Genomic DNA, 25889 nt, shown 5'->3' on the forward strand with positions numbered 1-25889 from the left:
CTGCATTTTTGTTAAATTTTTTAAATAAATTTTGTTGGGGAATATTGGGGAACAGTGTATTTCTCCAGGGCCCGTCAGCTCCAAGTTGTTGTCCTTCAGTCTAGTTGTGGAGGGCGCAGCTCAGCTCCAAGTCCAGTTGCCATTTTCAATCTTTAGTTGCAGAGGGTGCAGCCCACCATCCCATGAGGAAATTGAACTGGCAACCTTGTTGAGAGCTCGCGCTCTAACCCACTGAGCCATCCGGCCGCCATCGTCTGCATTTTTAAGAAGCACAGCCCCAGTGTCCACCGATAGCAGCGTTTTTCTTCTTTACAACAGCCTTCCTCCCTTTTCCTTACCCTCCTGCGGCATCCGCGGCCTGCAGCCCAATGTGGAACAAGTGGCAAGAGGGCATCTTTATTGTGCATCTCAGAGGGAAACCTACCAGATTACGGAAGTTGCCTTCTGGTCCTAGTTTGCTAATTAAAAAAGAAATGCTGATGGGGTGTTGTATTTTATTGGATTTTGTTAAATGCTTTTTTTCTACCTCTTGGAGTTTATCATAATTTAACAACTTTTCACACTCGATTTTTAAAACCTAAGTCAACTTTGTTGCTGTAATTACCTGCAACAAAACGTGTTCTTTTGAAGTGTATGGTTAGATGAGCTTTAAAAAACGTGTACACTCTGGGCGGCCGGTTAGCTCGGTTGGTTGGAGCACGATGCTCATAGCACCAGGGTTGCTGGTTCGATCCCCACATGGGCCACTGTGAGCTGCGCCCTCCACAACTAGATTGAAACAACTACTTGACTTGGAGCTGATGGGTCCTGGAAAAACACACTTAAAATACATTTTTTAAAATAAAGTGTACACTCGTGTGACAATCGTGTGACAGTCAAGGCGTGGGACGTTCTGAAGACCCCAGAGCTCTTTATGCCCTTTTACAGTTAATCGTCTGCTGATAATCCCCCACCCCCTTCCCCATGGCAACCACTGAAGCACCTTCTGTTGACGTAGATTAGTTTTTGCCTATCAGAAAATTTCATAGAAATGGAATCACGCAGTAGGTACTGCTTTATAGCTGGTTTCTTTCCCTGAGCTTGTTTCTAAGATACAACCATCATGTTGCCTCTGCCAGAAACTCACCGATAGAATACCAGTGTTCTATTGTGATGTTGTACCATAATTTGTCCACCAGTGGATGGGCACTCAGGTTGTTGCCAGGCTGGGGCTGTTGTCAACATTTGCATACACGTGGTTTCATGCTTTCATTTCTCTTGCATAAGTATCAGCTATTGCTAGGTGAGTGGTCTGTACACACTGAGCTCTATAAGAAATGGCCAACCTTTCTCCTCCTAAGTGGTTGTGTCATTTTACATTCCCAGCAGCAACGTGTAAGAGTTAAGGGTCCACGTGCCCCTTCACCAACCCCTTGGTTTGGTGGGTGTGTAATGTTCGTCATTCCAGTGCGTGTGTGGTATTTTGTGGTTTTATCAGCAGCTCCCTAATGACTAATGACGAACATCGTCTCGTGTTTATTGGCCACTTGGGTGTCTGTTTTTTGCAAAGTGTTCAAATCTTTTACCTGTTGTTGTTTTTTGAAGTGGGTTGTGTGTCTTACTGAGTTGTAGGAATTTATTTTATATATTATGCATGCAAGTCCTTTGTCAGATATATGTGTTTTTAAAAATATTTTCTCCCCGTGAGTGGCTTGCCTTTTCCCTTTGCATAACAGTATCTTTTAAAGAGTAAACATTTTTAATTTTGATGAAGTCCAATTTATTGTTTTATTTTACAGTTGATAACTGTTTATGGTCTAAGAAATCTTTATCTCAGGATGCATAAAGATTTTTCTCTTTTCTTTTTTCTCCCCAGAAGTTTCACGGCTTTAGCTTTTACTTTAAGTCGGTAATTTGTTTCACATCACTTGCTTTTATCATGTTAAACCCGACCTTTCATTCCTGGTGTCTGCCCAACGTTGACATGTTGACAGCGTTATTTTTAACATGTTGCTGGATTCTGTTTGTTAGTACTTTGTTTCTTCATGTGTGTTTATTGGCCCATGACCACTTCGTCAGGTTTCAAGATCAAAGTTTTGCTAGCCTCTTAAATGAGCTGGGGCATGTGCCCTCTTAATTCTGTTCATGGTAAGTTTGAGTTTGTTTGGATGATTTGTCTTTGAGTGTGGGTGGAACTCCCCAGTAGAGCCATTTGGACCTTGAGCTGGTCGTCAAGTCCTGACCATGAAGGTGGGGTGCCTGAAGCTTGGGAATCAGGGGTCTGGAGGCAGCATGTCTGAGGTGTCCAGAGTAGCGTGTGGAGACACAGGTAAAGTTGTGCCCTGGCTGCTGGTCGGAAATGGCAGAGGTGGAGGTCTTTAGGGCTTCATACCTGCCGGGGCTGTGATCTCCCACCGGTGTTGGAGGCCTGGTGCATTCTTGGTGGCCCCTTCACAGGTGTTTCAAGAGGCTCCATCTGGAACAAAGACTCCCAGGCAGTGGGTGTAGGGGCAGGTCTGGCTGGACCCCTAGAAGCTGGCCTCCTGTGACGAGCACAGTGGAGGGCCTCCTGGACAAATTCAGTGTGAGGAAGAAAGCCTGCTGAGGCCCGCTTTCCTCACGCTCTGGGAAAGGAATGGGATGCATTTCTGATTCTTGCTTCCTGAACGATGACCAAGGCTCTGCCCAGAGAGAAACCCTCACGGCAGAGCTGGGCTCAGTCTGTCAGGTTCCTCCTCCCGCTCTGTCCCTGCTGTCGAGACCCCTGACCCCCTCTTTACCATATTCCCTGAGCCGCTGCTTCCTGATAACGACTGGCATTTCGAGCCTCTGGTAGGCCGCTTGCTGTGGCCCCTTCGTGGACCTGGGGGGCAGGCAGGCGTTGTGGCCTTTCCTCTCTGTACTTCCTGAGATGCTGTGCGTGAGAGGGGTCAGGTGTTTGGCGAGTTAAGTGGAATTCCTCAGCCCTCCCCCACGCCCAGTGCTGGCAGAGGTGTGCCCAGTGGGCTCTCGGGGCAGAGACATGCAGGGTGGGTGGTGGCGTGCCCCGCCCCCAGCCTCCAGGGCGCAGGACACTTGGGCAGTCCCCAGTCCCCCATAGCTTCTGCGCCTGTGTGGAGTGGCAGGCCAGCGGGGGCCGAGCGGCTGCAGTGCCCCCTGGAGCTCACGACACAAGTTCCCTGTGCTGGCCGTGCGTGTGCCGCTGTGCTGCCCGAGGGACAGACAGCACCCCAGCGTAGTGGCGGAGAGCGCACATTGGGCGCTCAGGACCGTGCGGGTGGGCTGTGGGGTGACTGGCCCGGCGGGGTCAGGCTGGACTCGGGCTTTGAGTCAGGTTCAGGCTCTTTGTTCTGGAGCCCAGACTGAAAGGGCAGCGGTGACCAGGTGCGTTCTTGCAGTGGATCCCAGGGAGCCATGCCAATCACACGACCCCTGGCAGCCTCTGTTTACGTCCCGACCTCTGACTTCCTGGTGACCAAAGCAAAGCACACGACTGAGCCAGCACCCGATGTCAGCGGGGTGGGAATTCTTCTCTGTGAGCACGGGGGTGATGGGGGGGGCCCTGGGGGTTGTCACAGACCAGCACGTGGGAACAATGCTCCCTCCCCTCTGGTCCTCCCCTCAGCGCCCCAGGAGGTGCTGGGAGCTTCTGTCGTCCGCCGCCTGCAGCATGTGCAGTGGCTGGTGGGGAAGACGTCCTCTGATGTTTGGGTGACTGACGAGCGTGAAGCCAGTGAAGGGTCTAGTTTGATTCTTTACAGAAGAAAGTTGGAGGTCACGTTACGAAAACGATCCATAGCTCTTACAAAATGGCTTATAAACCAGTGTCAGAAGGGTGGTCCTCAGGCATGATTTCTCTGATTTTACTGACATTTTGCTTGAATTCTGTCTTGTTTCAGGGAAATAGTGGAACATATGGTCCAGCACTTTAAAACACAGATCTTTGGGGACCGGAAGCCAGTGTTTGATGGAAGAAAGAACCTCTACACAGCGATGCCTCTTCCGATCGGGAGGGAGAAGGTGAGTTCAGAGATGGGCTTGGACCACCCAGGTTCCAAGGGTTGTTGCCCCTCATCCTTGCACCTGAGAGGGGCGGCCCCCGCGGCTCTGTGCCTCCTCCTGAGGCCCCTGAGAACTGCCTTCCGTGCCCTGTGGTCGCCCCCGGTAGAGCAGTAAGCTGTCTGCGTCCACAGACAGGAGTTGAGAACATCTTGAAGCCACTAAACTTTGAAATGTAAAACCTGGGCCACGAACCACCACCAGGCGGGAGGCGGGATCACCCAGTGGGACTGTCGAGACCTAAGGAAAAGTGCGTTCGCGTAAGTGGAGGTGTGCGTGCCAACGGCAGTGAAACAGCTAACAACCGGCGTCAGACAGTGATTCACCTGAAATAAGAGTCATGACAGACAGTCAGCCCGGGAGTAGTGATTATATTAAAGTGTCACCTTTTCTTACTGTCTTTATCCTTATCATGGCATTATTTAAAAAGTAATAAAATTTCTGCCTGGAAGTTGTCACCTCTTGGCACATCTTTCAACGAACGGGCCGCTCCAGGGTGATCATGGGTGGTGTTTATAAGTAGGAGAAGAGGAAGGACTCAGCTCAGCCATAATCTTTACACAAATTTAAAAAAAAAAGAAAAAAAAAGTAAGTATCCCAACAAGAACAGAAAAGCTAGTTCCCTTTGAGAACAACTGCACAAGTAGCTTCTGAAACCCCACCCCACCCAGAACCCCGAGAAGGAGCATCGCTCAGCGCTTACAGCGTCTCACACTGTTGTCCAGTTGTCTGGTGACCTGTACGCTCTCTGCAGGCATTGCATTTTTTTATTTTTTTTTTTTGCCTTTGTGTTTTAATGATAAAAAGACTTAAGCTCCTCTCACCCGTCTGGTTGCTCAGAATTGCTGGGTCCTGATAAGAATGGAGATGGTAGGGCTGGGGAAGGCCGGTGGTGATAAGGGCTGTGTGCCGAATGGTCTCCGGGATTCTCAGAGATAGCAGTGGCTCAGCTGGGCACTGCCTGGTGCGGAGCAGTGGACCGTGTTCCGAATTGGAGGGAGTGCCAGGACCCTACTACGCCTGTCAGCTGAGGAGACTTGCCCCTTGCAAATTAGCATGCTGTGCATTTGAAAGTTATTGATTATAAAGCTTTGTGACTAATTTGCACATTTGTTTTTGTTTGAAATTGTATAAGGAGCAAACACATAAGGAGTTTATTCACCATGTCGTCTGTGCATGGCGACACTCGGACACTAGGCGGGCACAGGAACGTTTTCCTTCAGAAGGGGTGGGGGGGTCGCTGTGGTGTGCGTGTCTGAGACACCTCCTCATACAAGGTCACAGCTCAGCTCTGGGCTCACCACACACCTGACTGGGTCCTTGCTTCACTCCTACTCCTGGTGAGACCTTGGGTAAGCCGCCTTACCTTGCCACCCTCAACTGTCACACCTGTAAGAGGGGACATTGCACAGAAATGACCTCGTGGGGCCTTGTGCGAGTCAAATGAGTGCGTGCACCCCAAGAAGAGCGCTTTCCACGCTACGTGCTTCCAGCTTCCCTGGGTCTGCTAATCTGTGGGGGCTCATTCAGCGTCACCTCTCTAACCAGCTCCCACATCCTACTGCGGTCCCAAATCATTGAGTTGTCAGGATCTAATGTGCTTATTTACGCCTGGGACATGGCACGCTCTGAGCAGGTACCACTGCTTACTGTTCCTGGGCCAAGGGATCTGTATCTGTCATCCTAACCCACACGTCTCTGGGTTGGGGCCGATGTCCACGATGGCCCCCCATATCTACTGCCTTGTACCTAGTGGGTGCTCGGTGTCCCTTAAGTTTAATCCCTACCACCCTTGTCCTGTTTTCAGATGAGCTTCGAAACCTACCCAAAGCCCCAGCATTTGGTGAGCGTGGGGTCTCCTAACTGCACACCACTCCTGCCACTCATTCTCAAAGTTCTGTCAAATATTCGCGATACGCAGAAATTAATCTCTTCCCTCAGAGCTAAAATAAAGTGTTTCTTCATATATTACATCTTATAGCCAAGTGCTATCTTTTTTTTTCTTTTATGTTTGCTAATTTTTCTATGAAGCACTTTTCTTTGTATCGTGGGCACGTCTGTAGTAAGACAGAAAATCCTTTAGTGTCGTGTTAACCCCATGTCTCCTGGCGGCTAGATGGGGGCTGCAGCTGGCCTCGTCCAGGGCTATGCACAGAGCATGTCCTAGGTTCCCTCGCCTGGCTCTTGTCATCTCCTCTTAATCTCTCCTACTGAAACACGAGCCCACCTGCCCTAACTCCAGCCCCCATGAGGGCTGAAACACCTTGGGGCCAGTCTCTTACTGTGCAGAACCGGAGACGGAGGAAGTTAAGTAAGTTGTCCAAGTTGCTCACCGTTCGGGATTGAACTCCGAGCTCTGTTTTAGCAGTGACATGATATGACTGGTAGGACCGGAGTATGTGTGGTCTGTTGTTCCCGGTGTGGGTCCAGCCCTGGGCCTTCACTCACCAGGTCTGCAGGTTCCTGCATCTACAGCTTCCATCCATTTACTCAGGGAAGGTACGAGCATCTCCTTGGAAGAAAGCGGCACGTTAGGCCAGATGCACAGCTCAGATCAGTAACGGCCCTTGTGCAGAGGGCGCCCACTGTTGGGGAAGACAGCCTCGCACAGAACCCACGCTCGGTGCTCCTGCCGGCTCACCCCCTGTGCCCGGGACCGGGGCCATGGGGGCCATGGCTGCTGGTTGCAGTGAGAGGTGTCAGGGATCCTGAGTGGGCACTGAAGCTTCTGCACTTGGAGGGGCAGGAGGACTGAGGACAGGCAGGTGGGGGCAGGGGCCATCCTTGGCGTTCTCCCCGGGTGGCACGCAGGTAGAGGGTCTGCTCCATTTGGGCCTAATCTGCTGCCTTTCCAAGCTAAGGGTCCCTCCAATGACACTGCGTTTGTCAAGGTGCCTTGAACTGAGCCAGCCTGGGATGGAGGGGCTCGGCAAGTGTCATTTACACCCAACAGAGCAGCCACTTCCTGTGTGCCGCTGCTGGTTTTACCTGCCACGGGTGACTCCAAATCCCCAGCACCATGCTAGACGAGGCTGCGGCTTCTCTTGGGTAACTTGGAGGGGCAGCGCTTCGCTTTATGAGGAGATTCGTTGCTGTGCAAAGTCCCAGGAAGCCGTCAAGTCTCAGCTCCCTGTGTCCATTGAAAACAAGGTGTGACCTGTGTGTCCCCTTCAGGAAAGGGCCCGTGTCAAGGAGCCTAGCAGCTGTCGCCCTGGCACGGACTCCGGCCTGCAGACCCCTGGAGGGCCATGGCAGGGTCTGGACCCTCAACCAGCCCCACGCGGAGTGTGGCAGCCCAGGGCCCTGCCAGCACTGTCACTCCTTCCTTAGGAGCAGATGGCAGTGAATTACGGGGCCTCGGCCCTCATGGCAGCCAAGTTTTGGACAAGAAACCCCGATGGAGACACGGCTGGGGCTCTGCTCTCCTGGGTGCGTGCAGTCTGTCCCTTATAGCGCGGTTCCCTCCTTCGTCTCCTAGCCGTGTGGTGGCACCAACCCAGGACTCTTCCCATCGCAATTCTGATTCTGTCACCCTGGTGGCTTCCACACAAAGGGAGTGGAGTGTGGCTTAGGTCTGTCTGCAGAGATGGGATCTCACAACTGTCTCACCATCTTCCAGGCCCTGGGTCAGTTCTGTTAGCCGATATTTCGGTTGTCTGTGTCAGAAGATGGCACTTGTAGTGTTCCGGGGTTCCAGACCGCCCTCCACGGGTGCTGGCGGCCTCAGTTGGCACAAGTGTGCTGTGACGTGGGCAGGCTGTTCTCTTGTTCCTTAAAGTGCATACAGGGAGCCCAGTGGAGCCACCTGCCTATGGGCAGGTCGTAGCTGGTTACAGAACTGTGAGCCCCGTGTCCTGGGGACCTCCATTTGGTGCCCTTTGGCTGCTATGTTACTGGGACCGAGAGCTTCAGGCTGTTCGGAGATAGAAGCTTCTTGGTGGGTAGACTGGCACTGCTGGACAGCAGCCCAGACAGACATGCAGACTGTTCTCCACCTCATGTCACAGCTGCAGCCCAGTGTCACCCTGCCCCACACAGTGTGACATTTCTGTTGAAATCTGCATCGTCCCTAAGCTGTTAGAAACGTGTACCAGTCAGCCTCTCGAGACATTGTATCTGGCAGAGAACGTTGTGCAGCCTGGAGTTTATTCTCTGCCCTTTTTATGGGGTCCAAGAGGAGGCTAGACTGGACTCGATTAAAAAGTGTAAGGTCTTTTGCTAAAGGAAAATGCACCCCTCCGAGTCCCCTCTCAGTTCACTTACAGAGGCATTTCTGAAGGGTGACATTAACCAGCATCCAATTAGTACCAATTCACAGTCATCCTGCATCCAGGCCGAGAGCTGCTGGGTGGAGGCCTGCTGTGCAATTCGGAAATTTGCCTGGTGCTTGTCTTCCATCCACCTGTTTGCCGTCCTTGGCGTACCACCTCTGAACAGGTGGGGCCACTTGCTCTTTCTGATGCCATTGGAGCCAGGCCTCTGCTGCTCCACACGGAAGCCCTCCCGACGCCCAGCACAGCCGCGGGCCACCGTCTCGTCCTTTTCTGGGGTCGCGCTGTCCAAATGGCACCCTTATCTCTTCACTGCACATGACCTGCTGTAACACGGCCAGCCTCCTGGGCCTCAGTTTCCCTAACTGAAAGTATGGGTGGGGCGGGGGTGTCGCGAACGATAGGTCATTGGGTGAAATACATAATGCCTGCCACTTTATTGTCACCATGTTAAATGCTAGGTTTCAGTTACTGCTTTTACGTGACACATTTAAATTTTTCTTATGAAATACAGTGTACACACACACACACGGTGCCCCAAGAAATGAATACACATTTTAAGAAAGGGAAAAACTGTATTAAAATTGTCATACTCAATATATACCGATAACAAAAGATGAATACTAGTCACGTTTAACTTCTGCAATGACAAGAGGTGCTCAGAGTGGTTCCCATCAGCATCCAGACACTTCTGATTGCAGTGAATTACTATTTGAGCATAGATAATGTCCCTTAAAATGTGTAGACATTTTTTTGGCACCCCCAGTATATACATAAAGCAGTAATAAGTTCCATGTACCCACCATCCAGGCCAAGACGCTGCCTCCCTCTCCGTGTCCCCCCCTCTGCTCCCTGATTTGCATGCCCCGCCCTTCCCCTCACTGCTACTGTCCAGGTGACTCAGGTTAAGTTGACCCTTTGCTCTTTATGGTCTTATCAGCTGTGCGGGCATCCCTAAAATATATTGTTTTGTTCTGAAGGGAACCCTACTGTAGTGTCCTGTGTCCGTGTGGGCCTGTGCCCAAGCACTGGGCACAGGTGTGCAGGTGAGTCCTGTGTAGTCTGGCTGCTGCTCTAGTGATGGTTGGACGAGGTGGCCAGTGCATGAGGGCGGGCGCTAGCCTGTGTGGTCAAAATGATTGCCAGCGCTCAGTGGCCACAGGGGACCAGTGGCTGCCACCCTGGGCAGCTCAGGAGGAGACTGTTTTCATTCTCACAGGAAGTTCTGCTGGGCAGGGCTGTTGTAGACTGTCGTGGTGAATTCTCTGAGGTTTGGCTCAGGATTTTCATTTCTTTCCAGATAATTCTGGTTGGTCTTGTAGTTAAAGCTGTTTTTCTTCTCTGCTGTTTTGTGCCTGGTGACGCTGGTGCCACAACCCTTCTGTACACGGTGGGGCACGGACGGTCCTGCAGAACAGCTTCGGGAAATGTCCAGTGTGTGATGTCCCCGCCGCCCACATTCAGAGATGACCATTTTCCCACGGGTGATTGTGGACTTATTTAATCAGACTGAAAGGTTGAAGGGATTGTAGGATGTGCGCCATCCAGATTGCACAGTTGTTAGCGTTTTGCTATTTGTCTTATCACGTGTCTATTCTCAGAAGGCTTTTTGTTCATGATTTAGTTGTTGCAAAACTAGCCTGTGGACACTTTTTTAAAGGGCTGGGAAAACGAATCCCAAGACCCCCAGCAAGCCGCCACGTCCCCTTCCTCTGGGGCCCCCCTTCTGAGAGGGGCCGATCTGACCGCCAGCCCCCAGGCTGAGCAGCTTCCACCCGTGTGGCGTGGCCTCTGTGGGGGGTGGCGTGTCACTGCCTGTCTCCCGCTGCCACTCGTGCACTGGACGTGTGTGGAAGGCAGGAGTGCCTGTCCTGCCTCGCTGTGCGGTGGGCGTGAGGGCTGTGCACGTGCCCACACGTGTGTGCCTGGAGGCAGGACTGAGTTTCCATGACCCAGGAGTGTCCTGGAAGCTCATCCACTGCCTTGGAGTCTCAGTAGCTTCTTCAGAGGGAAGCGTGAATAACTGTGTCCTCTGGGCCCCTCACAGGTGGAGCTGGAGGTCACGTTGCCGGGAGAAGGGAAGGACCGTATCTTCAAGGTGTCCATCAAGTGGGTGTCCTGTGTGAGCCTGCAGGCGTTACACGATGCACTTTCGGGGCGGCTGCCCAGCGTCCCCTTTGAGACCATCCAGGCGCTGGACGTGGTCATGAGGCACCTGCCCTCCATGAGGTGAGGACGGGGGCGACGGCGCCGGGAGAGCGTGCGCCCCGTGCGAGGAGGGGCCGGTCCCGGAGTCAGGGTGTGATGGTCACGTGTGGGTTTCCACAGTGAAAACAGCAGCAGTGCCCACGTGGCGGGAACGTTTAATATAAAAATCGGTCCCTGGAATCTCAGCCTCGCACAGAAAGGTGACGTCCCGGCGTCTGAGCACGCTGGCGTGTTCCTGGCCTGCGCCCCATGCTCTGCGCCTGTTCTGTTCCTCCGTTGCCGTCACACTTGGGACTTGAATAGTGGGACAGTGTCCAGGTTCTGCAGGTGACAGCTCCCCCCACGGGACAGCCCCCCACACACGACGGCCCCCCCCCACGCGACAGCGCCCCCCACGCGACAGCTCCCCCTGTATGAGGAACCTTTCAGGACTGGGCAACATCACAGGCGTCAGACTCTTGCTTTACTTTCTCACCACAACTCGCTGCACTTGCACTTGCTGGGACCAGAGAGTAGGTGATAGTGTCACTCCAGTGACGCATGAGTTGCCTCCTGAACGCTCCCAGTACCGACCGGAACGCTGAGGTTTGAGGGGAGAACGAGGCTTTCTTGTCCCTTTGTGAGTAAGAGACGGTCACTTGAAGTGCTGTGCTAGATTTTTAAAGGGGACCCTCGTGGTCTCAGTCTTCAGACTTCGGTGGGTGCAGGGATGTCACTCCTGGCAGAGATTCTCCCGCCCCCCAGCCCCCAGCATCTAGCCTGTCCCTCCTTGGAACATTGATGGGAGAAAGGTGGGTGGGTGCAAGGAAAAAAAAATCTAGAAGGGTAGTTGCCAAAATGTTGAATACACTTTTCAAATGAGTGTCACAAATTACTGTGATTTTTATTTTCTGCATTCCTTTGAATGAATTACCATGTTGCTTTTATAATTGGGGAAAGTCTACTTTCATTTTGGAAAAATAATAGAAAAAGAGGGGCAAGATTAACAACCAAGGTCAGGGGCCTGCAAGGGCCACCCACACGAGCCGACCTCCAATGCTGCCAGCAGGTGGGTAATGCCACCGCTAAACAACACGTCTTCCCTTAGGAGGCCTTGGTGATACCACGTCCCAGTGACCAGGCACTGCTGGTGCCACCGAAGACGTGGAGTCGGCCTGTTCTTGTTTTCAGACGGGGTCTCTTGTTTCAGGTACACCCCTGTGGGCCGTTCCTTCTTCACCGCGTCCGAGGGCTGCTCCAACCCCCTGGGTGGGGGCCGAGAAGTGTGGTTTGGCTTCCATCAGTCCGTCCGACCTTCTCTTTGGAAAATGATGCTAAATATTGATGGTAAGCAGCGCTCGGTCTTTCTTGGGGTTGGGGGCTTGCTGAGGGGCCAAGAGCTTGGGGAGAGCCTGTGTGGCCAGCCCCGAACACGGCCTGTGTGGGAGGCAGAGATGCTGCGTCTCACCTGGCCTGTCTCACCTGTGCGTCAGGCCAGGGCAGGTGTAGCACTGAGCTGCCTGGGGTCTGGGTCTCTAACAAGGTCCCCAATGCTGCTGCCCAGCTGGTGTGCACGGGGCAGAATTGGGTTTTCTCGGGGGTGGTGAGTGGATGTCTCACTGCCAAGTCCCCCTCATTTCCCATGTGTGTTTCAGCCTGGTTGGTGCAACACAGGGTAACTAATGAGGGGCCCGCCTGGTCTGGCCTGTTGGCTCCTTCAGGTTGGGGGCTCACTGGCCCTCTTGGGGGCCTCACTTCCTGTCTGTTGGGTCACACAGGGAATGGCAAACCTCAGAGAGAGCTGCGCCAGAGGGAGTCAGGGCGTCCCAGCCTTATGGCTATCGTGATCTGTCATGGTTTTGTTGCTGTTTTTTTAACCTAGTTCTCTTCTCAGTGGATAACTTTAGGCTCGACCAGCCCCTCGTGGTTTCCCCGCAGAGGGGTTATCAGGCATCCTGTGAGCAGACGGGAACCGCCCCTGGCTCTGTCCCACCTCCAAGGCCGGAGAGTGAGGACAGACCAGGTGCCCCCCCCACACACCTGGCCCACACAGGCCGCCTGGAGCCACTGGTGGTCAGCCCCTCATGTCATGCTTCTGCCTTTGTCTCTTTTTCCGCCCACAGTCTCAGCAACCGCGTTTTATAAGGCACAGCCAGTAATCGAGTTTGTTTGTGAAGTTTTGGATTTTAAAAGTATTGAAGAACAACAAAAACCTCTGACAGATTCCCAAAGGGTCAAGTTTACCAAAGAAATCAAAGGTAGGTAGCTGCCCGGACGTCCGAGGCCCTGCCACTGGCTGTGCTCCCTGGGTTCTGGCTGCTGCACATGGGTCCAGAGGCGGTGGCTGTGCAGTGACCATCGATGAATCAGCTCGGAGCTGGGTTGTACCCATTTCACAGAGCAGGAGGAATAATATCCTAGATGATTGACTCTGCGGGGCGAGGGGTGGGGCGGTGACCCAGTAATGTCCCCGTCGTTGAGGCCAGGACCGGGGAGCAGCAGCCACGTCACAGTTGGTGGCTGAGGACCGTCAAAAACAGAGTTGCGCCCCCTTCCCTGCATTTAACCCTCCCAGCCCCGGCCGTGCCGCATCCACTCCGCCTTAGTGCCGCCCGAGCACACGGAGGCCAGGGTTCCATGACCTGGCTGGGACCCGCTGCCCGTCCGCAGAGAATGGCGGGCACCTGTCACTCTCTCCACAAGCCACCACGACCCTCTGCACCTGTCCTTTCTTAGGGCAACCTAAAGGCCGGAGCAGCACTCCTTGCTAAAAATATCCCTGGAGGAGAAGGCACAGAGCTGTAGTGGCAGACGCGGGCCCCAGACAGAGCCCACTGCGTCCCCCTTTTCTTGAAGAACACTGTCCTGACTGTGACCTTGGCATTGCTGGGACAGAAGGCATCCCTGGGGGGACAGGTCCAGCTAGGTGCCACCCTCCCCCGGCTTCTCAGAACACCCTGCTGTGGGCCTGGCCATGCGGTTCCTGTGAAAACTGGCCGTCGGGAAGTGGGATTTGTGCTCCCGGCTGGGTGGGTCTCGACGCTAAGCCGTGCTGTTCTGTGTCGCCAGGTCTGAAGGTGGAGATCACGCACTGCGGGCAGATGAAGAGGAAATACCGCGTCTGCAACGTGACCCGGCGGCCCGCCAGCCACCAAACGTAACCGCCTCTCCCCACTCATGTCTCTGATGCTCACTAGAGGCCCCAACTCAGGAACAGGGACTCTTCTGGAAAGGATGATTTCACTCTAGGTTTAAAATTCCGAAGCCACACCTTTAGCTCAGTAGATTCCTAATGTCACCTAAGGAAATAAGCTAAGGGGTCCCCACCTGGGGCGGGAGGGCAGCTGCCTGCTGGTTTTCCTTCTGGAGTGTCACAGGAGAGAAGGGTCTGTTTTGTCCTCCGTGCTGAGCACGTGCTAGGCGGGTTGGGGTCCGCGGGCGCGAGGGTCATGTGCTCTGCCCTCGTGTCACTTAACAGTTTGGTGTGCAGCCCCGTGCAGCCACTAGCCTAGCCACCAGGACGGGACCCTCTCAGCTTGTGTGTGTGTTCATTGCGAGAGAAGTGAGATTTCACCCCTGCGCCCCCCACCTGCAGGTCTGAAACCAGTGAACATGCGTTTGTTTATTTCATGGTCATTCCGTAGAACAGGCCAGGTCTGTCGCTGGGCGCAGCCTGGGGACACACGAGGCCCAGCGCCCCGCACCGTGGGAGAGCAGGACAAGCCTGCCTCCTGGTCCCGGTGATCTCCCCCGACAGGGGTCGCCCAGAAGTCTGGGTGGCCCCGTCCTGGCACTGAGGCCACCCGTCAGTGTGTGCAGGGCACCACCGTTCTCTCCCATCCCCGCACGCTGGCCTCTTGCCTCAGCCCGCCCACGTGTGGCCATGGCCGCCCGCGCAGACCCAGCTCGCCCCTTTCTTCATCCCATCCTGGGAGGTGTCTCGGGGGGCAGGCACCTATACCCCTCGGCCCACGAATGACTTTCACGGTCAGTCATGGCCCGTGGTCAGCCGGGAAATGCACGGGCCTTTTTTTCTGGATTTGTCTTTATTTACCCTGAATCCCCTACACACACTGTAGCTGTGATGTGTCATTGGTGGTTACTGCATATTATAGGCATGGAGGTATTTTTTATTTCTCAACTGCAGAGACAAAATGAAAGGTTAGGGACTCGGGAATATTCCAGGTGACCCAGAGTACATGCTTGGTTTGGGCTCCTGGGAAGCGCTTTGAACATTTGCCCCCACCCATCACCCTGCACCTTTTTCAGCCCCAAGAAAGCAGCCCCGTGGGTGCGGGTGTGTGCAGGGCTTGGCTGCCTGTCCCGTGGACCCTGGGCAGCTGTGGCCTGAGCCAGCCCTTTGCTTCCCTAGATTCCCACTGCAGCAAGAGAGCGGGCAGACGGTGGAGTGCACGGTGGCCCAGTACTTCAAGGACAGGCACAAGCTGGTTCTGCGTTACCCCCACCTCCCGTGTTTACAAGTCGGACAGGAGCAGAAACACACCTACCTTCCCCTCGAGGCAAGTCCCACGTCTGGGGCGTCCCTGTGGGCTGCTCGGACGACTTCACACGCGGGGCCCCGGTTGGCACCCCAGGTCCAGACTTTGTCATCCTGCCCCTGTGGGCCCTCGGCAGCTTAGTTTCCCCGTTCATAGGCTCCGTGGAAAGATGGAGAGCATGTGTGATGTGCTCGGCGGGTCCCTGGCACAGAGTAGAAGATGAACGTATACTGTTTCTCTTCACTTCTTTCTTGTCTGAAATCCACTTTCTTGTTTGAAAAATCTTTGCCTGGGAACAGATCAGAGGCTGAAGCTGAGGCACGAGTTTTAACGCTTTTCCATTAGTGTTTGACATTCTCGGTACTTGTTCCGTTCCTCCAACATCTAGGGCCTTGGTCTGGTCTCCCCAGGCCACATCCGAAGGTAACTTCCTTCCCGTTGGCAGGCAGCTCTGTATTCCCACGTTCTAAGGACAGAAAGAGTCCACGAAACCCAGCGGCAGGACACAGCCACCCACGGGGGCGGGTGACCTCGGAGGCTGTGCTTCCTCTTACCAGTGCGGGTCCCAAGTCGGGTTTGTGTCCTGCCGCGTTTACTTAGGGGGGATGTCTGTCGTCAACCACAGGACCGCTAAGCAGCTCATGCAGACGTGCTGTGTCTGTGACACGTCACCGTGAAGCCTGAGGAATGCATGTGTCACAGGCAGAGCCAGCGCCCGGTCCCCCAGCACTGGTGCTGACGCCGTGCTTTTGTACGTCTTCTTCGTAGGTCTGTAACATAGTGGCAGGACAGAGGTGTATAAAAAAGTTGACCGACAATCAGACCTCAACCATGATCAGAGCGACCGCCAGGTCAGCGCCCGATCGGCAAGAAGAGATTAGCAAGCTGGTGAGCATCACGTCCCCGGGGCCCGTCCTTGGGCGGCACACCCTTGGAGAGCCAACCAACGTAGGGTGCTCAGGGCCAGGGAACCCCTGATGCGTGGGACAGACACGTCTTCTGGAAAGAAGCACATACCCCCTCTGACTGTGCCTTTTCTTTCTCACCTTTTCAAGATGAGAAGTGCAAGTTTTAACACGGACCCGTATGTCCGGGAATTTGGAATCATGGTCAAAGACGAGATGACAGATGTGACCGGGCGGGTCCTACAACCGCCCTCCATCCTCTACGGGGGCAGGGTACGTGCAGGCTGGGCCGGGAGAGCACTTGTGTGTTTGGAGTGTGTGTCTGCAAGGTGATGGTGGAGCGGCAGCATGTGACCCCTCAGGTTGGAACCGTCCCCAGAGGTGTAGACCCTGGTCCAGGTGAAGAATCCTTTCTGCTCTGGTCTGCATCTGGTAAGAGTTGTGGGGCTTCATCGAGGGCTGAGTTTCCTTGGCGCTTTTTGAAGTTTTTCAGAATTCCCCTTTTTCTTTCCAAAGGCAATGTTTATTACCCCATCAGAATTTTGAAAGCATCCTTCTCTGTATGATGGGTACTTTGCCAGTGAAGAATTATTTTCTAGAAGCTTACATTGCTTTTCTGTATTTAGCTTTGTTTTGGAGATATTTGGTCGCAAGCATAATGGTTAGTCCCCTGGGCGTCTGCACAGTTTTGTCCGCTGACTCTCGAGCTTTAATGAGCATCAGTAATCAAAGGTGTCCTGAGCGCTGAGCCCTGCAGAGCTCATGAGAACCCCCCCAGCCACTCCCTCCATGTACAGAGCACAGCGTCTCGGGCTGTGTGGGCCTTTACGTCAGAGATCACTGGCTGGGCTCATCGGGGAATGAGGTGGTGCTGCCTGACTTTATACCTTCTTACCCCATGGAACGTTACTCTGGTCCTCAGGACCTGTGGCCACGTTTAGTTTTGTTTTGTTTGTAGGGAGGATTTTTTCCTCTCATTTTTTAAAATATAAGTTCTGTTTTTTAAAAAAATTTCAACGTTTAAAAGGTACAAAAGAATTATAGGGGGAAAAAAACCTCTTTTTTTTTTGCCCAGCACTCAGTTTTTTCCCAGGAAGCAATTGTGTTGTATTTCTCTTTTGTAAAATCCCAGGGATGACTCATGTTTTTTTCAGCCCTCCTTATGCAAATAGCATATTTATTAAATACACTTCTGTGCCTTCCTTTCCTTTTTACTTAGTGTTTTCTCTTAGACCCCATAGTGATCTTGGAGGTGGTTCTGTGTGTGTAACGGGCAGCTCGCTCTTTTTTACCTGTTGCATAGTGTTCCTTTGTAGGGGTGTTTCGTCCTGACCAGTGGGCCTGGAGGTTGCTCCCATCCACGCATCCATCCTCCATTCACCTCTTCATTCATCCCTCCGTCCACCCATCTGTCCATCTGTTCATCCTACATCCACACGTCCATCCACCCACGCGTCCTGAGCCACCCGCAGTGCTAGGCAGTCAGAGATGGCAGGCAACACACAGGTTTAGTTCTCGGCCTCAGGAACCGCCACCTGGGCAGGGGAGCCCAGAGCAACAGGGGTGGTGACAAAGCCCAAGGTTAGAGGAGTATGTCCCCGTTTTTTCTCACTCACAACATCTTGCCGTTTGCAGAACAAAGCGATTGCCACCCCTGTCCAGGGCGTCTGGGACATGCGGAACAAGCAGTTTCACACGGGCATTGAGATCAAGGTGTGGGCTATCGCCTGCTTTGCCCCCCAGCGCCAGTGCACGGAGGTCCACCTCAAGTAAGGCCGCTCACAGGGCCCCGGCACCTGGCCGGAGCGGGGTGGGGGGCAGGGAGGGGACTGCTGGGAAGGCACACGCGCTGTCCGCTGGGCTGGGGGGCAGGGGACATGGGCGCGGCTTTGATGGCAGCGGTTGGCAGCCTCTCCCTGCCCAGGAGTGCCAGCCCCGGGCGGGGAAATGTGGGCACCTCCGCTGCTTCCACATGTCGCACCCGTGTGGGAGCGAGTGGAGAAGCAGCACCGACGAGAGAAGACCCGAAACAGCGAAGGAAGAGTCAGGTTAAAAAGTCGAGACAAAAGACAAAATTGGATTCATGAATTCAGCTTGTTTTTTTAAAACACCTTAGCTTCGTATTTCCCTAAGTCAGTGAGGAGAAAATGAAGCCAGAACGAAGAGGGAGATGGTCACAGAGACAGGAACGCGAGAGGAGTTTCTTCCTTCCCAGGCAAGGGGGGTAATTAAAAATTGTCCACAGGAGCAGGGGGCAAGAGAAGCAAAGGCTTTGGCTCACTCTTGTGGGGTCGTGCGTCCCTCCACTTGCAGGGAGCCCAGGTAAGGGCCCCGGCGCTCCAGGAAGCCCACGGGGTGCAGAGACCGGCCCTCTGGCAAAACGAAGGACAGGGAAAGAAAGCCTTTGCTTCCCACCTCCCGTGGGTGGAAGCAGGAAGGAAACGGCAAAGCCAGAGGAGCAGAGCGGGGTTCCGGAGGCTGCGGCTCTCAGAGACTTCTCCAGAGCCGACGGCACAGTGAGAGGCTGTCTGTGGGAGGCTGCCCTTGGTCCCTGCCACACAGAGGCAGCAGGCGGCACAGAGAGGGCTTGGGGAGCCAAGCGGGGGGTTAGCGGCTGCGCCCTGGACCCCTTCCTCCGCTTTTGCCTGGAGCTAGATGGGCTCAGGGTAAGTTCACATGCAGCTACGAGGTGTGATCTAAAAATACAGTGAATGGGGGCTGGTGCAGTGGCTCAGGCGGTTGGAGCTCCATGCTCCTAACTCCGAAGGCTGCCAGTTTGATTCCCACATGGGCCAGTGGGCTCTCAACCACAAGGTTGCCGGTTCAACTTCTGCAAGGGATGGTGGGCTGCGCCCCCTGCAACTAGCAATGGCAACTGGACCTGGAGCTGAGCTGCGCCCTCCACAACTAAGATTGAAAGGACAACAATTTGACTTGGAAAAAAGGCCTGGAAGTACACACTGTTCCCCAATAAAGTCCTGTTCCCTTTCCCTGATAATAATAATAATAATAATAATAATAATAATAATTCAGTGAATGTTTAAATTTAAAGGATTTATTACAGTGAAAGACACATTGCCATTAATCCCCCTCAAAATACTCCCCCTCGCCTCAAACACACTTACCCATCGTTCTTGCCACTTTCTGAAGCAGCTCTGGACGTCCTCTTCCATGAGTGTCTTTACTTCACTCTCCATCATGACAACACTCTGTGTCTCACATCGCTTCTGGTACAGCAATTTCTGTCAAATAAAAGCATCACAATGTGTCCTCATCCACCTTATTCACCGGATCTGGCACCGTGTGACTTCTGGTTCTTCCCCAAAGTCAAAATGACTCAGGACATCAAAGCAGCCACGACAGTGCAACTAAAGACACTCACGAAAGAGGACTTCCAGAGCTGCTTCAGAAAGTGGCAAGAATGATGGGATAAGAGTGCTCGAAGCGAGGGTGAGTGTTTTGAGGGGGATTAATGGCAATGTGTCTTTTACTGTAATAAATCCTTTTAATTTAAACATTCACCATATTTTTTGATCACACCTCGTGTACATGCAGATACGTACACGTCCGTTTCTTTAACTGGACGAATGTGTGGCAGGCTGCACACTGCCTGGCTGGGTTGGAGCCGAGTGTCCTTACACTTATTGTAGAAGGCAACGTTATTTTTACTCCCAAGCTTAAAATAGAGGCCGTGGGTCTGCCTGCCCCGCCCGCCGGTGACGGCACAGGCCTGTTGGCGCGGCTGCCGGTTGGGTTACTCCAGCGTGGGTTGTTTTGCTTTCTGCCACGATTATGTCATCCAAGTCTCCGAGTTGTACACACGAGAATAAGTTGGGAGAAGAGTCCATGGGGACAGTCAGCTGACAGTTTCCCTCTGACAGTGCTTGCCATTCATCGAGCGACTGTGCTGGGTGTGAGCAGACAGACCTCGGGGCCTGCCAGGTGGGCGGCAGCTGCCCCATGTGTGCCTTTAGGAGAACGGCATCTTGTCACACTGCACCGGGAGTGTCACCGCTGGTGAGGCAGCACGGCCACAGTGTGAAGGCCTTTGCCGTATCGTGGCAAAATAGCCCACGTGTGTGCTCAGCATACGGAACCTCTCTCACGAGTTCACATGTTGATGTGACTTTGTCCAGGCCTTAAACTTAGGCTCTGAGCTCCGTAAAAGTGGTGGGTTTGGTTCTGTCAAACCCGTGCCCGTGACGTAGGGCCTCAGGCTGGTGTGACCTCTCGGGCATGTGCCGTGCGCTCACTGTCACACACTGTGTCTCTCAGGTCCTTCACAGAGCAACTCAGAAAAATCTCGAGAGACGCGGGGATGCCCATCCAGGGCCAGCCGTGCTTCTGCAAATACGCGCAGGGGGCCGACAGCGTGGAGCCCATGTTCAGGCACCTGAAGAACACGTACGCCGGCCTCCAGCTGGTGGTGGTCATCCTGCCCGGCAAGACCCCCGTGTATGGTAGGCCTCTGGACGCCGTCATGACCGCGGGGGTTCGCTGCAGCCTGACCCCTGGGTGTTTTTGCCACACTGAGGAGGTGCCCCCTTCTGGCCCGTCCATGACTAAGAACGACAGGGCGGCTTCTGGGCACAGCCAAGCACATGCTCAGGCCGCCCTCGTAGGCCGTCAGAGGCCTACGAGGCACACGTGTGGTTATCTCGTCTACCACCCAACTCAAGCGCTGGTGGGATGGGGACAGTCGTGCAGAGCACATGGAGTGACATAGTAGCCGCCATCACCAGCTCCTGCTGGGACCTGGTGCTCCCTTGGTTATCGCTGTGCCTGCCTCAGAATTCTCTGGAAGGTCTCCCAGGTCCTTTATGCCAGAGGGCAGTTGCACTTTCATTCAGCTCGAATCTAGCAAGCCCCTGGGGTGATGTCCCAGGCCCTGGAGAATCAAAGATCAATACAACAGACCCTCCGTTTCGGGCTGCTCTCGGGATTGGGGGAGGGAGGTGGAGACAGGTGAGAACAGTACAGGGAGAACAGGTGTGAGGTCTGTTGAAAGCGGGGATCCTGGTGGGGAGGCATTGGGATGTGGGGGCGCTGTGTGGGGGCACCGTGGGAAAGAGGGGAGAGAGAGAGACTTGGCTGCTCTTGCCAAGTGGATGCCCGTGTGGGCAGCGCAGAATGAGGAGGAAAAGAAGCCTTGCGTCCCCTCCCAGTATGGATCCAGCAGAAAGAGGAAAGCCGGCAGTGCTTCTGCCCTGTTTATATTCTCCCGGGAGTCACCGTGTCTCCCAGGAGCGGTTGCCCAGTCACTTCATGAAAGAATCAGAGGAGAGGGCGGGCGCCGAGCTCACTCTTTGATGTCAGGTTGGCACTGGCTGAGGGTGTTCAGGATTCCAGTGGTTTATTTTTAACTCCTCGAGCATTTGCTCAGAGCCCTGGGCACTGATGGGCGGCAGCGTTCGTCACCAGGAAGGCCAGCCCCTGGGTTTGGGCGGGGCTCTGCTCTTACCGCTTGCTCGGCCTCGCTGCGGAGGGAGGGTGAGGCTTCTGCAGGTGGGGCGGGCAGGCGTGCCTGGCGCAGCGGCTGTGGGCACTCGTGGACGTTCTCCCTGTGGTTTCCTGCGGGGTGGTCGGGCGTGAGGGGCTGCTCAGGGAGGGGTGCCTACGAGAGCTGTCACTCATGTGCGCCCTCTGTGCCCCACAGCCGAGGTCAAGCGCGTGGGAGACACGGTGCTGGGGATGGCCACGCAGTGCGTGCAGATGAAGAATGTGCAGCGGACCACGCCGCAGACGCTGTCCAACCTCTGCCTGAAGATCAATGTCAAGCTGGGAGGCGTGAACAACATCCTGCTGCCTCAGGGGAGGTAAGGCTGGCCCACCCGCCAGCGCGTTAGCCGCGTGATTCTACGGAGTGCTGCTGTCACCTGGAGGAGAGAATCCACCGAGTTGGGTAGGAGGCAGCGTGGAAAGAACTGCAATTCAGAGTCTGACAGGCTTGACCTTGGGTGCTGGCTCTGCAGTGAGGGGACACTCCTGTCACTCAGTAAATGAGGAGCAGGTGGTGAACTGAAAGCGTCCTTCGCTCAGTCAGCAGGTTCTGTGTGTAGTGAGTGCCTACTGTGTGCCAGGGGTTCGGGCCACAGCAGTGAGCAGTGGGACCTAAGTCCTGGCCCTCTAGTGGATGGACCCAGACCAGCAGGTCCATACACCTGTCCCATAGGACTGACTTCACAGGTGAGCAGCAGCGACGTAGTGAGACAGGAGCTCAGGAGGGTGAGGAGTTGGGCTTTCCATGGTGAGGGTGTCACGAAGGTGGCAGACGGCCTGCACCAAGGGCATGAGCGTGTGGATGCCTGTGAGCAGAGCCTTCCAGACAAGGTGGCACGGGCAATGCGAGAGTCCTGCCATCCCTGCCAGGAGGGCTGGGCGTTGTAGCGAAGGGCAGAGGGCGCTGGGGTCTGGGGCTCCCTCAGGCATGAGGCAGCCACTGGAGGTCATGAGTGAAGATGTGGCCTATCTGACCTTGTTCTAGAAGCCCACTCGGCTCAGCAGCAGACGACATGAGAGGGACTGGGGGCAGGGTTGGGCACGGGGCGTCCAGAGATGGGGACATTTTGAAGATGAAGCTGCAAGACTGGGTGACAGGTTGGATTGGAGCTGTGAGTGAAGGAGGAAAATCAAAGGGGAGTGAGTCCAAGGCCCTCCCCCTGCGCCTTTGGAGAGAGAAGTCAGCTTTTGCAGATGAGGGAGCCTGGAGGGGGCTCCAGGTGGTGCGTGTTGGCCTCTGAGGGGACACAAGAGTCTGGTGTTGGGGATTCAGGCTTCCGGGTCCTTGGCACAGAAGTGGTATTAAGGCCACGAGGCTGGTGACATCCCTCAGCGGAGAATGAGACAGGTGACAGAGTCGTCTCCCCTGGGAAGTCCAGGGTTAAATGGTCCTGGGTTGAGGAGCCAGCAGTGGAGTCTGAGAAGGGAAGGGAGGGAGAATGGGTGGGTCCTGGACCCCCAGCGCCACGTGTCCTGTGTCTTGGCGGCTGATGGGCCAAGTAGGAAGGTCTGAGGCTGGACCATGGGGTGGGCAACATGCAGCTCGTTGACGACGTGGCAGGATCGGTCTGGGTGCCAGGGCAGCGTGAGGCCTGGTGGGAGGGGCCTAAGCGCATCGGGAGGCAGGAAATGGTTCGATAATTCCGGGAGTTTTGCCCCGAGGTGCCTGGATGAACAAGGGACGTGAGGAAGAGGGGAGGAGAGTGGAGGCCAAGGCAGGTGTGGTTTGGGCTGTTTAGGGGGTGAGTCATGCCTGTGGACACCCCTGGGAACGATCCAGGATTGGGGGGAGGGAGCAGCAGGTGAGAGCTGCGGGGCTGGGGGCTCAGTGCAGGGTGGGTGGGCCGCGCGTGAACACTGTTGGGGGGAGGTGAGGTGCTGGGATCCTGCCGCCCTCCTGTCACTGCTGCTGCTCTCACGGGACGGGCAGGGGGGAGAGTGAGGGCAGGGTAGGCGCTCGAGGCTTAAAGATCTTGGTGATAGGACGCCATCCAAGGGCCCCCTGAAGCTCAGGGTCAGGAGGGTGAGACAGGGCGACTCAGCTCGGCCGTGGGCAGTGTCCCCTCCCAGCCCATCCCCCTCTGTACAGACATGGTGACAGTAACACAGGGAGTATCCAGTGCCTGCAAGTGCCATGCTTGGGAAGGGCAGAGCAAGCAGCCTCCCGATGCCTGCCCAGGTGTGGGTGGAACCATGCTGGACATTGAAGAGGGGACTGGTCCACACTCATGGACACTGACGTGGTACACGTGCTGCAACGTGCAGACCCCAACCGCTGCACACACACACTGCCTCTGGGGTAGTGACGGCCGGAGGACAGTCAGTGTTTAAGAGACTGCAGTGCAGGGAAGCTCAGAGCAGTGCTGCTCAGCTGGGGCAGTTTGGCCCCCCTGGGAACGTGTGGCCATGTTTGGAGACATTTTTGGAGCCAGGATTTGGAGTGCCATTCACTGCACCCAGTGGGTAGAGAGCAAGGATGCTGGTGCACAGGGCGGCCCCTCCCCCAGCAGGAATGCTCCCAAGCATCGGGAGACACCCTGGACTAGGGTGGCTGCAAGTCCACGGCTGAGTAACAAACCGTGGGACTGTTTTGTTTTTGTATAATTATCTTGGAAATTTTCAAGTATGTGCAGAGGTAGACCCCTCCCCTCCCTGACCCTGGACTCGGCTGGCAGCAGCCCTCGTACGTCTGGTTCAGTCCACACTCCACTTAAACCCTCTCCCTCCCTGGGTTCTTCTGAAGCAGACCTCAGACCGCGAGTCGTGTATTTGGAAGGTGTTCTGTATGCGTCATCAAAAGACAAGGGCTTTTTAAGAGCCTAACCGTAAGGCCCTTATCACACAAGCAACGGTGGTGCCAGGGCCATCAGCGGTCCAGACACTGTCCGAGCCTCGGTCTCTAATGCTTCATTCCCCCCGTCCCCCCCGCAGGCCGCCAGTGTTCCAGCAGCCCGTCATCTTTCTGGGGGCCGACGTCACTCACCCACCTGCTGGGGACGGGAAGAAGCCTTCCATCGCTGCCGTGAGTGTCAGCTCTTCCCGCTGGGCCCTCTGTGGGCGACATCCCTTCCCTGAGCTGCCTGTGGGAGGGGACACGGTCTCATTGCCGCCATATGGCCGGAGTTTCTTCCTGGAAAGCATTGAGGTTTACTAAAGTGCGGTTGGTGAAGTCAGTCTCATGGAAAAGAGGTATTTGGGGGGGACACAACAGAAGCCGTGAGTTGTGCAAGCTCGTACTGTCCAGAGAGCCTCAAAGCAGACTCTCTGCGTCAGCAGCGGAGGCCTCCTGTCCTGTGGGCGGGGCCTCAGCTCAGCTCAGGTGGCACCTCATGGCCTCCCGGCCCCTGGGCAGATGCTGCCCCTCGTTTCAGACATTTTCTGGTCTTGATTATAAAATGCTAAATGTGATTAGGTAGTCTAGAGTTAAAAGCCCATCTTTTTTGCACCCCTTTTTCAGTCTCCTGAAGGTGCCTTATTAACTGTACCTTTGTAATGATGAGTGTGGGCACTGGCTGAGCCGTAGTCCTTTCCCTCGTTCTAATTTTGTGAGTTTTGTTGGCGGGTGGGGCGTTGGCAGCCTTCACTTCACAGGCGGTCACAGTGCTGACCACATGGCCGCCTATCTCCCTCCTTTGGAGGCCGAGCCGCACCCACCGCTGGCTGTTCTAAGGAGGGCAGTGCAGTCGTGGCGGTGACCTCTTGTCCCCGAGGACCAGACACGCGTGTACTCAGCAGTGTGGATTTAAATGTGGGGTGTGGAGAGCACAGGCTGTCCTCTGATGGGAGACCCAGTGCCCTGCAGCCAAGGCCGAGTGGTGGGAAAGGAGCGTCAGGCACAAGTTTGCACATCCCCGTCGTCCCCAGTGGGGACTGCCAGAGTGACGTCTGGGTCGTGTGTCCCTGTCATTTGTCTGAAACCACCTGTTGGTTTTCTTTCTACCCAGGACAGCTCACGCGTCCTGCCCCTCACCCACTCCAGACTAATCAAATGTTGGTTTTCTGAGCACCTGCTACGTGCCAGGCGCGCAGCTATATCGTCGCCTACTCTCATGAGGTCAATATTAGTTTCCTCGTTTAACACAAGGACGCTCAGAGACACTGAGCCATTGCTGGAGAGAAACAGCAGGAAACAGCTGCAGCCTGCCCGAGTTTAGGGGTGTTCACAGCCGGGATTTTCCTGTGCAGCGCAGGGTCTCAGCACACCAGGCAGGTCCCCGGGCGCAGGCTTCGTGCTCTCATCCCCTCCACGTAGCGGCTCTTTCTGGAGCAGCCACAGGTGCTGACTAGTCCCTGCAGGGTCTCAGGTGAGGAAACGGAGGTACACACGTGGGCCGGGCCACCGCCTGGCAGCCCGGAGCTTCTCTCCGAGGCGCTTCTGTGCTGAGATGAGACAGACCCCGGGGAGCCCCGAGCGCCCCACAAGGTGCAGGCGTCCACGGGGGCAGTTGTGGGCCCCACACGTGATGTGCGTCGGTTCTTCAGGGGCCCGT

General features: G+C 55.0%; 1 protein-coding gene across 3 annotated transcripts in view; it reads left to right on the forward strand.

Moving 5' to 3' along the window:
• The window catches only part of AGO2 (argonaute RISC catalytic component 2), an 87352-nt gene that overhangs the window by 52104 nt on the left and 9359 nt on the right, over positions 1-25889 (forward strand). For all 3 annotated transcript variants that reach the window (XM_074316918.1, XM_074316916.1, XM_074316917.1), the window contains exons 3-14: positions 3879-3999; positions 10357-10538; positions 11707-11843; positions 12620-12754; positions 13566-13653; positions 14869-15016; positions 15764-15883; positions 16051-16173; positions 17536-17669; positions 20176-20360; positions 21557-21716; positions 24331-24421. In XM_074316918.1, coding sequence (XP_074173019.1) covers positions 3879-3999; positions 10357-10538; positions 11707-11843; positions 12620-12754; positions 13566-13653; positions 14869-15016; positions 15764-15883; positions 16051-16173; positions 17536-17669; positions 20176-20360; positions 21557-21716; positions 24331-24421 — 1624 coding nt within the window. The remainder of the gene's footprint in view (positions 1-3878; positions 4000-10356; positions 10539-11706; positions 11844-12619; positions 12755-13565; positions 13654-14868; positions 15017-15763; positions 15884-16050; positions 16174-17535; positions 17670-20175; positions 20361-21556; positions 21717-24330; positions 24422-25889) is intronic.

Source organism: Rhinolophus sinicus, linkage group LG12 (genome assembly GCF_036562045.2).
Source record: "Rhinolophus sinicus isolate RSC01 linkage group LG12, ASM3656204v1, whole genome shotgun sequence".
Taxonomy (NCBI): Eukaryota; Metazoa; Chordata; class Mammalia; order Chiroptera; family Rhinolophidae; genus Rhinolophus; species Rhinolophus sinicus.